At 48.9% G+C, this 14,152-nt stretch overlaps 1 protein-coding gene across 6 annotated transcripts in view; it reads right to left on the bottom strand.

Moving 5' to 3' along the window:
* prkcq (protein kinase C, theta) overlaps positions 1–14,152 on the bottom strand; it is a 233,340-nt gene that overhangs the window by 16,127 nt on the left and 203,061 nt on the right. For all 6 annotated transcript variants that reach the window (XM_038811892.1, XM_038811893.1, XM_038811895.1 and 3 more), the window contains 2 exons: positions 14,001–14,092; positions 6,737–6,799 (listed from right to left, as the gene is read on the bottom strand). In XM_038811892.1, the coding sequence (XP_038667820.1) occupies positions 6,737–6,799; positions 14,001–14,092 (155 nt within the window). The remainder of the gene's footprint in view (positions 1–6,736; positions 6,800–14,000; positions 14,093–14,152) is intronic.

Raw genomic sequence — 14,152 nt, 5'->3', positions numbered from 1 at the left:
TTAAAACCTTCAGTCCCCCCCCCCCCCCCCCCCCCCCCCAGCCCCCGTTTCTTAACAAAGTCATTTGCATTCTCTGGGGTGTCAAAATAGTCGTCTCTGTCTCGGGGGGGTTACCTGAAGACGAGCTGGGTGCACAATGCCAAAATGGACATTGCTCTGAGCACAGCCCTGGCCTTGTTAAACACCGCACCCCTTCTTGCCCCAAAGTCTTGGTATATTCTGATCTACAATCTCAGTGGCCCTTCGTCCATCTCAGGACCCGCTCCTTGTCCAGGGACCTATCGAACCTGACTATGATTGCCCATAGTGGCTCTCCCGACCTGGGCTTCTGTCTCAGTGACTAATGGACCTGATCCAGCTCTGGAGATATCAGCCCCCTCACCAACTTTCCAAACATCTTAGAGATGTAATCCATGGCGTTTATACCGTCCAGGCCCTCCGACACACCCACAATTCTTAAATTCTGCTGTTTGGAGCGATTCTCCAGATCATTGACCTTGGCCACTCACACCCTCCACTTCTCCAGCAATGCTGTCTCTGCCTCCAGAGAGACAATCCGATCGCTATGGTCAAAGAGCGCCTCATCCATCTTCTTGATTGGTGCCCCCTGTACTTCTATTCGCTGAGCCATCCTGTCCAAGAATGCTCAAATAGCCTTCTCCAGGTCTTCAGTGACCACGTGTCGCTGCTTCTGAACTTCACTTGTTCAGAAGTCCACCAACCTCTCGGTTGTCCAGTGAGGGGGCAACAATGCCTCAGAGACATCTGCTATTTTCTCCCCTTCTGAGATTCGAGGACCATCTGAATCCGGGGAAGACCCCTTGCCCGACTTCTGCCTTGTGGTGTATCCACCAGACATCACTCGCAAGAGGGGATCTTATTCTGTCATCCTGCACCAAATTCTTCCCAAACATTCTCTGGTAACCGGGCACAAAGGGCCAAAAAAAAACAAATCGCCAGGTGCGAGCCACCGCGTGTGCGACTATTCACCTGATAGCCACCACTGGAAGTCCCCATTCACCAGGATGTAGCCTGGGCTGGAAATTCTTGGCTATGAAGGGAGGCTGGTTCAGGTGGGGTTGTTTTCCTTCAAGCTGAGAAGGCTGATTGAGGTGTACAGAATTATGATGGACATAAATAGTGTAGATAGGAAGGAGCTTTTCCCCTTAGCAGAGGGGTCAATAACCAGGGGGGGGCATAGCTTTAAGCTAAGGGGCAGGAGATTTAGAGGGTACTGATGAAAAACATGTTCACCCAGAGAGTGGTGGGAATCTGGAACTCACTACCTGAAGGGATGGTAGAGGCGGGAACCCTCACAACATTTAAGAAGCATTTAGAGCACTTGAACTGCCACAGCACACAAGGCGACAGACCAAGTGCTGGAAAATGGGATTAGAATAGAAAGGTGCTTGATGGTTGGCACAGACATGATGGGCTGAATTGTCTGGCTCTATGTCTAAAAGGACACAGAGAGGGTCTGTCTGGGCATCAGACCAGTTCCTCGAAGAAGTGGAGCTGAAATTCTTTGTTAGTGAGATGGAGTTTGAAGGACTTTGTAATTAAGATTGATGACTTGTAGGCTGAATGGACTGCTTAGCCAATTCATAAGATCTGTCTTAGTCCTTGTATCTGTCACTTAATGTGTACTTTATAGTTTATAATCAATCACAAGTTGCTTGTTGATTCTTGTTTAATTTATGTTGATCCTGGGTTTTCGGGTACAGGGAATTATTCAATTTAGTGTGCCCAATCTTTGGGACTGCGGATCGTCGGAGACCGGATGTACCACCAAAGATACGCTCCGTGACCCTGTGGAAATCTTACTCTGAGCGCGAGTCAGAGACTTCGGACATTGCTGCAATGTTCCAGTGAAGCTCAACGCAACCTGGAGGAACAGCGCCTCATCTTCCGGTTAGGCACGTTACAGCCTTCCGGTCTCAACATCGAATTCAACAACTTCAGATGATTAGCTCGACCTCACCTCGACCCATTTGTTTTCATTCCATTTCATCTTACCTGTTATTTCTTTCTCGTCGTTTTTTATATATATTTAACACCCCCACACTCTTTACCCCCGTCTTATTCCCCTCTCCTTACCTTTTCTCCCCTTTGCCTCCCCTTCCCCCCTTTTTCTCATTTTACCCCTCTCCCACCCATGACCTCGCTCCCCCCATATCTTCATCTGTCACAGATGTACAGGTGTAGAATCCCTCTGATTTTAGTTTCACACCTTTTATTCTCTCCGGGGACTGCTATTAGCACTCTCTTCCCTTGGTTTCTGTGGCTATGGCTCATCTTTCGTTCCCTCACTCTAGAGTATAGATATTTCCCACTTTCTGTGCCCTTTAGCTTTGACAAAGGGTCATCTGGACTTGAAACGTCAGCTCTTTTCTCTCTTTACAGAGGCTACCAGTCCGGCTGGGATGTCCAGCATTTGCTCATTTTAGATTCCAGCATCCGCAGTCATTTGCTTTTCCACAGGTGCTGCCAGACTGGTGGAGTATTTCCAGAACTTTCGGTTTTGATTATCTAATGAAACATTGATCCAGTTGTTTTACTGCTCACTGCATGGTTGGCTATGCTACGCTGCAGATAGAAAAGTGATAACAGGGTAACAGGGAGCAGAGCTCTCTGAAATGCAGTGTCCTGAACACAAACAGGCCACGCCGTCTCAAACACCAACTTACATTGTGTGCATTAGCTTTCCAGATTGGCTCAACAAGCATAATTCTACAAGATCCGGCAGGACAGAAATTCCCCTGGCAATAAGACCGGGTTAAAATGATTATTGTATGCAGCAGAATTGGAGTTAATAGCATACAGATGTCAGGGTCAAATTATAATAGAGGAAAGCAGCTGAAACCGATCCTCCAAGCTTCACATCAGGGCACAGATCCGAATCAGCGATAGCCACTGTCTGATTCTTTCAGATTTATCAAGAACCAAGGGTGAGATTCTCTGCAAATTCTAAAGGCAGCCGTGGGACAGGCCGTGATCCACGGCAGCCTTCACGGCCACTTTCGGGGCCGATTCTCCCCCCTGGGCGGGGCTAGGAGTGCGGCCCCGTGCGTCACGGCGGCGCGGCCTTGACGACGGTTGTCAAGGCCGCACGCCAAGCGTCACGGCGGCTGATGCGGCCGATGACGTCAGCCGCGCATGCGCAGGTTGGACAACGCCAACCCGCGCATGCGCAGTTGGCGTCTTTCTCCTCAGCCGCCCGGCAAGACGTGGCGGCTTGATCTTGTCGGGCGGTGGAGGGTAAAGAGTGCGTCAGTTTTGGACGCTGGCCCGACGATCGCGGGCCTGTCCCCTCCCGAGCACAGTCATAGTGCTCCCGTGCCAATCGGGCCTCTAGATGCCCCAAACGGGAATCTGGCGCCCGTTTCACAACGGCAGCGAGTAGGTGTGTTTGCTGCCATGGTGAAACGGGCGTGAAGGGCCGGCCGCTCGGCCCATCGGCCTCGGAGAATCGCCGCTCGCTGTTAAAAACGGCGAGCGGCGATTCGTTGCGTGGTTCGGGCGTGGAGGGGGGGGGGGAATAGCGGGAGGGCGTGGAAAATGTCGGGAGGCCCTCCCGCTGTTCTCCCACCCGGCGTGGGGGGCGGAGAATCGCGCCCCAAGTGTTTGAAAGACAAGTGGTGCCACACATTGTCGGTATCTTCTCCTGCTCCCGCACGACCCTTCTAATCGGCTACGTAGTTGCCGGAATGTCGCTGACATTCCCTCCTGAATCTCACGGCTGTGTCCTGTCATCTGCATTAGCTCTGGAATAACTTTGTCCAGAGGCTCGCCATCTGACTGGCATTCAGCTGACTCAGACCTGCGATTGCTAAATCCCCTGGGCGGCCCTGCCTCCACCTGAAGCGCATCAGCAGCTGTGTGGTGCTCACCAGATTGTGCCCCAGAAAACCTGTTCACTAATGTCGCCCTCCCCCGAGGTGGGTGTCTCTGTGCCCGTTCCTCATATCGGGTGAGGACACAGATCTCTGGTACTCCACCCCCCCCACCACGGCACTTGCCCTCCTATTATGGGCTAGCTCCTCCTGCGGGGACAGAAAGAGGGCATTGTGAGCCGCTTGGGGGGAGGGGGGGGGGGGGGGGGGGCTGTGGCAGGTGAAGGGCAGCGCACCTGGATGTGAAGGTGCTGTGCTGGTGGGTGCTAGGGGTTGCTGAGGTTCAAGCACGAAGAATGGATTTGGGGAGGGGGTGTGGTGTCAGAGTGATTTGTGAGGGGTGGAGGGGTTCAAAGATTGAGGGGTGGCAGGTGGGACTGATGCCAGGAGAGAGGTGGTAACTTACCCTGCAGCTCGGTAGAGGTCATTGGTCTTCTTCCGACATTGGATGGTGGTCCTCCTGGTCATGCTGCCCCCACTGACAGCCGCTGCCACAGCCTCCCTGGTGACATTGCTGACTCTGCTGCTGGCCCTCCGACCCCCTCAGGGGGAACAGGATGTCCCACCTCTCATCCATCGTGTCCAACAGCCTGTCCAAATTGGCTTCCCCAAAGCACTACCATTCTTCTGTGCTGACCGGGAGTGAGTGCTGAGGGAGAGTTTACAAGCAGCTCCCTCTTGTTAGTGGCGAGCAGCTTTGGCGCGGTTCCAGTGAATCAGACGACGAGGGGGCCAGGAATGGCGAGGAGCTCGTGGGGGCTCATTCAATACGGGTCGCCACTCGCCAACGCGGCTGTCGAGAAACACCCCACCTATCGTGGAAAATGACTTCAATTTATTTTTGTGTGCCCGCCCTCTGTTCCTCTCTCCACAGTTCCTGCCAGTCCGGCAGAGTTTATCCCGCATTTCCTGTTTTTATTTCAGATTTCCAGCATTATTTACTGTAAATAAGGGGTTGGCCATTTCGGACTGAGATGAGAAGAAATTGCTTCATTCGAAGCGGTTATGAATCTTTGGGATTCTCAGAGCTGTGGATTGTTGAATATATTCAGCTGATTACAGAGGGGATGTATAGCAGAGGAACCGGCCATTCTGTTCAATCCGTCCTTGCTCCATTTGAGCCTCCTCCCATTTTCCATCAGTCAAATCGATCAATGTATTGCTTTGTTTCTTTCTTCCCGCAAATGCTTGCCTAACCTCCTCTTAGATAAATCTTAAATAAATACAGCTTAAATACATCTTCAAACTGGCACCGAGTTCCACATTCTCAGAATTCTCGTTTTACTCAACACAGAGGTCATTAGATTTTTGGGGCTATGAAGGGAATTCATGGATGGGGATTAGGGGATAATGTGGGAAGGCAGATTGAGGTAGAATGATTTTGTTGCGTTGTGAGGCAGGTTCAAAGGGCCAAACATCCTGCCCAGCAACTGGCAGCGAATTGGTCGCCCATTTCACCCTGATTTCTTTCCTCAGGTGGATTATAAAACGGGCGCTGGAGCAGGAACACCCAGCACCAATTTCTCTCCGTATCTGCTGCAACTGCTGCTCAAACCTGGAAATGATGGTTTGCAAGATTAGCAAAATGACCCTCCCCATGCTTGTCAGACATGTCCTGTTCACACAGAGAAGTTAATCAGCTTCTTGGAGACAGGTTGGCGCCCTTGTTAGAACAACAAAGAACAAAAGAACAAAGAAAAGTACAGCACAGGAACAGGCCCTTCAGCCCTCCAAGCCTGTGCCGACCACGCTGCACGTCTGTGGTAGTATGACTAGGGGTATTACGGTACCTGGGAGTGTGAGCTGTCATTGGTGCAGAGGGCTCGCTGCCCATTGGCCCAAGTCTCGTGCTCTCCATATTCCTATTGGCTAAGAGGAAGGTATCTCCGCCTATGAGGCGGGGTATAAGAACCCATGTCCCCCTGCAGCCAGGCCATTTCCTGTACGTCTGCTGCCGGGCTCACTTCTTGCTAATTAATGCCTTTCGTTTCGGACTTCACCTACGTTTCGTGTCCATTAAATGTGCATCACCGTCTCAACTAAAATCTTCTACACTACCTGGGTCCGTATCCCTCTATTCCCATCCTATTCATGTATTTGTCAAGATGCCCCTTAAACGTCACGATTGTCCCTGCTTCCACCACCTCCTCCGGCAGCGAATTCCAGGCACCCACTACCCTCTGTGTAAAAAACTTACCTCGTACATCTCCTCTAAACCTTGCCCCTCGCAGCTGAAACCTATGCCTCCTAGTAACTGACCCCTCTACCCTGGGAGAAAGCCTCTGATTATCCACTCTGTCTATGCCCCTCGTCATTTTGTAGACCTTTATCAGGTCGCCCCTCAATCTCCGTCGTTCCAGTGAGAACAAACCGAGTTTATTCAGCCGCTCCTCATAGCTAATGCCCTCCATACCAGGCAACATCCTGGTAAATCTCTTCTGCACCCTCTCTAAAGCCTCCACATCCTTCTGGTAGTGTGGCGACCAGAATTGAACACTATACTCCAAGTGTGGCCTAAACTAAGGTTCTGTACAGCTGCAACATGACTTGCCAATTCTTATACTCAATGCCTCGGCCAATGAAGGCAAGCATGCCGTATGCCTTCCTGACTACCTTCTCCACCTGTGTTGCCCCTTTCAGTGACCTGTGGACCTGTACACCAAGCTCTCTCTGACAATACTCTTGAGGGTTCTACCATTCACTGTATAAAGGGCAGGGATGTTTGCACTCAAACATATTTCTCATATTTGGCCAATTTGAAGATGTTTTTATTCATACTACTTAACATAGAAATGAAAACAAGACGTTTTACAGCAAAATATACTATCTTACGCCTCAAATACCTGTAAATGATGCCTTTGGAGTGGAGGAACTGGAGACCGCAAATTATCTCTGCAGCATAAAACCTGTAATAAATATATCTCCGTGAGAAAGTTTAAACTTACTGACTCGTGAAATAATATGATGAACACATATTAACATCATGCTCTACCCCCCCCCCCCACCCCCACCCCCCACCCCTCTCCCCGCCGAACTGATTTTCAACTGCCATTATTCCCTCTTCTTCTCTCCCTTATTACTGAACTTGGTTTGTTACGTGACAGTTTGTGACCCAGTTCTGGTGAGTGTGTGCACGTACTCAGTGGGGTGCATGCCTTCAAGCACTGGTGGCACTCCATGGCAATGTCTGCCACAGCTCAGAGTGTAGCCACTGAGTCCGACAGCTGTGGGTTCCCACCACAGGAACCTGACCACAACCTCAAGGCCGACAGTCCAGTGTAGTACCACAGGAGTGCCGCATTGTTGTTGGAGGCGCATTTTGTTTTTCGGATGAAATGTTAAATCAGGGCCCCCTCAAGCGTTTTCACATATCCCATGGCGCCCTTTTGCAATCAGGACATGCATGGCCTCCCTGGTACCATGGCGAAAATATTTTCAAATATATTTTTATTAGTGTTTTATCATTTTTACAGATAACGCAACGAGCTTTCAAAACACAAAACTAGTACAAGTACAGAACAGTTATTTCTGCAAACCTAAGAAATAGAGCCTCTGATTACACAACGGATCAGAGAAGAAGGTGGGGAAAGAGGATAGAGCCACACAAACATGGTGGACTAACCGAACACCTTTATGCATAGCGAGATCAAGACTGGCAACATGGCTCATGGACAACCTTGCAGGAGCAGGTCAGACAGAGCTGAGCATATGAATTTGAGATCGGGGTCCCACACGTTACAAAATATATCTGACTTAGAACGGAGCACAGAAGTCCGAAGTTCCACAGGAGTACCACCCATAACCATTTTATGCCAATTTTGAATTAAAGGATGCTAATCCAGGAGTAGAGGATATTTTTACGAGCTGAAAACGTGAGGATGTTATACAACCTTTTTTCATTAGCATCAATAATTCTCCATCTGGAAGACCCAGAATTAGGAATAAAGATTCAAATTCCAAGGCGGTGCCACATATCCTGTCAAGTTCCTGAACCACATCAGACCAATCGGATTGAAGCTTGACACAGAATCATTGGCAGTGGATGTAATCATCCTCGGCTACCAGGTACTTTAGGCACATTGGGGATCTAGCAGGATCAAACCTGTGTCTCAGACTCGGAGTAATGTGTAAATGGTGCAGTATTTTGAATTCAGTCTCCTTCATTCTGTTACATACTGAAGTTTTATTTACATAATCCAATATACTACCCCACACCTCCTAATTAATATTCGCTGCCAAAGCTCTTTCCCAAGACTGCAAGGTACTCAACATATCATAAGACCATAAGACATAGAAGCAGAATTAGGCCACTCGGCCCATTGAGTCTGCTCCTCATTCAATCATGGCTGATATTTTCTCATCCCCATTCTCCTGCCTTCTTCCCATAACCCCTGATCCGCTTACTAATCAAGAACCTATCTATCTCTGTCTTAAAGACACTCAGGGATTTGGCCTCCACAGCCTTCTGCGGCAAAGAGTTCCACAGATTCACCACCCTCTGGCTGAAAAAATTCCTCCCCATCTCAGTTTTAAAGGATCATCCCTGTAGTCTGAGATTGTGTCCTCTGGTTCTAGTTTTTCCTACAAGTGGAAACATCCTCTCCCCGTGCACTCTATCCAGGCTTTGCAGCATCTTGTAAGTACCAATAAGATCCCCTCTCATCCTTCTAAACTCCAATGAGTACAGACCCAGAGTTCTCAACCATTCCTCATACCACAAGTTCTTCATTTCAGGGATCATTCTTGTGAACCTCCTCAGGACCCTTTCCAAGGCCCAGCACAACCTTCATAAAACCTGCTAATTAACTGTTTAGGCTCCGCAAATGTCAGAATTTTTTCCACCCAAGTGGAAGTAGAGGTGTCAAGATGCACAGTTGTCTTATTAAGGATAAAGTCTCGAAGTTGCAGATACTTAAAAAAGGAGTGTCTCGGAATGTCAAATTGTTGGCATAGCTGCTCTAAGGATGACAAGGAGGCACCACTGAACATATCTTCAAGCTACAATTGCCTCTGTCTCTCCAAGTATCGAATCCATGGTCCACAAGACTTGGTAGGAAGTTCAGGTTGCCCTGAATGGGATAGAGAGCAGAAGTCAGTTTAGATCTCCCTTCTAATTGACGGGCCGTCGTCAACCGTCTCAGAGTGTTAATAATTATAGGATTCTCATACCTAGCAGAGCCCAATCTAAAGTCCCTGTAAAACAACAAGGCTAGCAGACAATAAGATTGGCAATATCTGTAGAAGATACAGCAATCTAGGCAACACATTCATCTTAATCAATGCAATCCGACCCAGCCACAGTATCGGCAGAGAGGTACAACAAACGGCCCAAGTCCCACCTGATAGACGCAATCAACGAGGAATATTGGCCCTATACAGTTGCTTAAAGAGAGTGGTAATTACAACACGCTGATAAATAAACCCCGAAAGAAACCACCTGAATGGGAATTTAGCAAGGTCTACCTCTCAACCTTCCCTCTGGCATTGCCTTGGACATGGTAAAATCAATTTTGTAACAGGAGAAGATGCTAAATCCATCTACCATGTCAATAATAGTAGGAACCATGATGTCCGGCTTCGATAAAAACAGCAGCACATCGTCAGCGTAAAGCGTGATCCTAGGCTGCTTCCCACCCACTGTGTAGTCCAAAAACCAGAGGCTTCTATCTAATATCCCCCGCCAAAGACTCGGTAGCCAATGGGAACAGTAAGAGGGATAAGGGGCGACCCTGCCCTGGTTCCCTCTCTGAAGGTCACAATTCTCAGATCTAGAACCATTCGTGAGCACTGCCATCAAGGACCTATGATACAACACCTGTATCCACTTAACACCTTCCTTTCCCAACACAGATCTCCGCAATGTCTAAACCAATTAGTTCCATTCCACCCAGTCAAAATGATCTCTAGTCCAAGGAAATTGCTAATCCACCCAGCGCCCGCTTTTGAAAGACGTGGATAACATTCAGTAACCGTCTGGAATTCTTGCAATCATGTCAGAACGCAGTCTGATCCCCCTGGATGATCAACGGGAGACTACCCTCTAAACGCCACGCCAACGCTTTAGACAACAATTTCAAATCAACGTTCAGAAGCAAGTTTGACCCTGAGGAAGCACGCTCCTCTGCGTTCTTGCCTGCCTTCAAAATCAAAGAAATACTCTCTTCTTGGAGTGTCGGTGATAGCAGACTTGCCTCAACTGAATGAAGGTCCTTCCCAATTAACGGACCTATCAGCAGGTCCTTATATTCCCTGTAAACGGTGCTAACCACTGAAGGTAAGGGTCGCCCCTTATCCCTCTTACTGTGCCACCCAAATGATTATCCATGAAATGTCTCCAGATCAGAGGAGGTTTGGAGACCAGTCGTAACAAGGGTTGGGTTTATGCGGGAAAGGTATGAGTATCCATATACCTTTCAGATCAAAGGAGAGGTTTAGAGTTAAAGATATGTAATTTGCATTTCCAGTTGGACTGAGACTGTGCCTATCACCTTACCATGGAGATGCGCTGAGAGGGGAAAGTCCTTTTCTTTACTATATCTCCACTGCTTTTGGATAGCCAATGAGATGGTCAGCCCAGGAGCAGTCGATAAGAAGGCAGTCCGTGGCTTGAAAAAGGCAGAGAGAGAGTCCACTAGAAGCTGGGGACAGGAGCACCAGTGACAAGGGTAGGGGGAGGGACTGAAGTGGGGGGGGGGGGGTGATGTTTATGTGGGACACTAAGCAAAGATGGGAGTGGAGCCCATGCTCAGAATGGAAAGCCCAAATATATGAAAACTTAAAGACTGCCTGATCTGTCTGGTAAAGCTGATGGAAGAAATCGGCAATGGAATTCTCAGACAGAGAGAGAGAGAGAGAGTTCTGGTAATCTATGTGCCAGACTAGGAAACTAAGGAGAGTCGGTGTGAATTCCTGGGAGGTGAGACACACATTTTGATTTGTTTTGTGTGGGCCATGAAGTGTCCAGCATGAGTTTGTACAATTAAACAGAAAGTGACTTCTCCTTCCAACAATATTTCCACAACACCTATAGTTCACTACTGGTCCTGTCTCTCTAACCGGTACCACACTGGCCAGCTCTATTTATACGACTGAACATTTAACGATTGCCCTGCCCCCCCCCCCCCCCCCCACCCCCCCACCACCCCTCATTGGGGGAGCTCATATTCCTCAAGAGAAATGGGGTAACCAATTGTCTCCAGCCACTACGATCCGGGCAGGTTATAACAGTTTGGTTGCTGGAGAAGTGAATTGACACCAAAATGCAAAATGGGAACTCTCGGTTGAAATTGAAAGTAGACTAGGTTCTGAATTTTGGTTTCAAGTGTCACTGCTTATGAGACGCGTTAATGGAGCTGTTTCTTTCGTCAGCTCAAGTTTTTCCCTTTAAAATGTGCATCCTTGCTGTGCGCCCTTTTCAGTTAACAACTGGGAATTCAATTTTCTTTTTTTCAAGTTGCCAGTCTCCAAAGAGATTGTAGCAGACGAGGCTGGCAGCCCAGGGCTGGGCTGGCTGTAAAGGAAGCTGGATACAGTCCTGGTTTGCGTTAGAATTGAGAACTTTGTGCCTGCGGCTGACCACGGATCCAATCCTTCACTGTACCACTCCATCAGACAGAGCTCGGAAGCTTCAGCGTACTACACCAACTTACTCTCTACCAATTGTTACATGGATGAGTTATGGGTTATAGCAGAAGCCCATTATTGCAATGAGGACCCATGAAATAAAGAACACACATAAACTGCAGCTTTGAAATGCATTTCACAGAAAACCCAGCCGAAAGGGCACATGCTGACTTGGTTAACTTGTAAAATTCACAAAAGTTCCCATTTTGCCCCCAAAGTAGCAAACCTAGTATGGGTGTTATTTTTTTTTGCAATTTCAGAAAATAAGCTGACAATAAATTCAAAACCCACAGATTAAAATAGCACATAGAGGAATTTTGTACAGACGTGTTATTATGAATACTGCACAGTGCCATTTTAACCCAAATTGAATTAACAATGAGCACAGGTGTCTCGGAGCTCTGGAATGTCGGAGCTGGCCATGGGTTCCTAATTCCCCGCAACTAATTCCTGATTTTAGAAACTCCTGGTGCCAGACAGGGAGAACAACAGAGAAAGAGGCCGTTCGGCCCATTCTGTCTGTCCTGGATCTTTAGTAGAAATACCCATCTTTCCCTTCAGCATGATATGAACCGTACTTGTTTTCAGAATCTTTCAAGGGGTATTTTACTCCAGGTAGCAGGGAAAAGCCAAAATCCAAATAAGAGAAGTAATTTGTCATTTTCTTTTACTTTGTGCTCATTTAGGTGAAAGATATTGGGCGGAGTTCTCTGTCCTGCCGCCGCCCAATGGGTTTTCCCCGTTGTGGGCAGCCCCACGCTGTTGGGAAATCCCCGGGCATGGGAGCGCTGCCGGCGCAACGGAGAATCCCGACAGCGGAGAATCCAGCCTATTAATTCCATGATAGGGAAGGATGCCTATTTCTGAAACCCAATGCAAACCCACGAGGGTTGGGTATAGTCAGATTAGATAAGGAGCAAACCCCCCCTCTATTCCATCCCAGCAAAGCCCCTCAAACCTGAGCCACACACATCTCCTTCGGAATCAGTGTAACATTATTCCAGCCACCTTGCTGTCCGCTAAACACATTGCTGGCGCGATTCTCCGCCCCCCCACGCCGGATAGGAGAATAGCGGGAGGGCTGCCCGACATTTTTCATGCCCTCCTGCTATTCTCCCCCCCTCCCCCATGCCCGACCCACGCCATGAATCGCCGCTCGCCGCTTTTTACGGCGAGCGGCGATTCTCCGAGGCCGATGGGTCGAGCGGCCGGGCCTTCACGCCTTCATGCCAGTTTGGGGCATCTGGGGGCCCGATTGGCACGGCAGTACCACAGCCATGCCAAGGGGGGCAGAGGCCCGCGATCGGTGCCCACTGATCGCGGGCCGTGCGTCCGTAATGGACGCACTCTTTTCCCTCCACCGCCCCGCAAGAGCAAGTCGCCACGTCTTGCGAGGTGGCTGAGGGAAAAGACGCCAACTGCGCATGCGCGGGTTGGCGTTGTCCAACCTGCGCATGCATGGCCGATGTCATCGGCCGCGTCAGCCACCGTGACGCTTAATGTGCGGCCTTGATGACCGTCATCAAGGCCGCGCCGCCGTGACGCACGGGGCTGCGCTCCTAGCCCCGCCCAGGGGGGAGAATCGGCCCCGGAAGTGGGCGCGAAGGCTGCCATGGGTCACGGCCTGTCCCACGGCTGCCTTTACGATTCTCCGCATTTGCGGAGAATCTCGCCCCATATGTGTCAGCCCTGGATTCACTGAATAGTCAAACTGGCTCAAGGTGGCTTCCTATTGTTCCTACGCTCCTTACTACATAAGGCCATCACACACGAAAATAACTGAGGCTGTACCTAACACACCAGGCTGAATTTAAATCCAGGTCAAAGGGGTGGAAAGGCAATGTTTATTCCCACTGCGCCACTTGGTATCCCCCCCCCCCCCCCCCCCCCCCCCACCCACCCTCCTCCCAGCCTCAAAAGGAAAGTTTTGTCTCAGGGACAAACTTATAAATGGAAACATTCGACATGTTCCCAAGAGGCAGAGACCTGGTGATTTTCTTATTGTTGTTAATGATGGAGAAAAGATGGTTTGACATTCAACAGGTCAAATACAGCGCCTGGAGCATGAAATGAACAGCGGCAGGAGAAGGGAAAGCCTTTGATGCATCTCCTGAAAGGCTCAAAACTTTCAATGAGCATTAAATCATATTTCCAACTCTTTTGATCTACTCACTGCAGCACGAAGAAGTCTTTAGCCAAAGATGGTTAGCCGGCCTTATCACTTATTTTATAAGAATCAAGATAAGGAATGTCTTTGCTGGGTGGAAACAGATCTTAAGTTCTTTCAACTTTTGAGAGTTTTTGAAAAAGCGTGCTAAGATGCGGACCATATTTGGTATTTTTTTTGTTAAGCTTTAACCTGTCGCCCCCCCCCCCCCTCCAGCATATTCCATTGTAATGTTATGGCACTGTTGTAAATTCTGGGTGGGCTAAATGCTGTCAGATTGCTACCTAGCCAACTAAACAGAATTTCAGAATACTTACGTTGCTCTCGGACCGTCAAACTTTTGGCAATTCTGAATGTGAAACATGAGGTCACCGCCATTCAGGTATTCCATTACAAAAAACAGGTTCTCCTGTAGCAAGCAGGAATAGGGAAGGTCAACAAATAATTCTATACATGAACAGTACAAGCC

This window comes from Scyliorhinus canicula, chromosome 11 (genome assembly GCF_902713615.1).
Source record: "Scyliorhinus canicula chromosome 11, sScyCan1.1, whole genome shotgun sequence".
NCBI lineage: Eukaryota > Metazoa > Chordata > Chondrichthyes > Carcharhiniformes > Scyliorhinidae > Scyliorhinus > Scyliorhinus canicula.
This window is presented reverse-complemented; position numbering and strand designations above follow the sequence as displayed.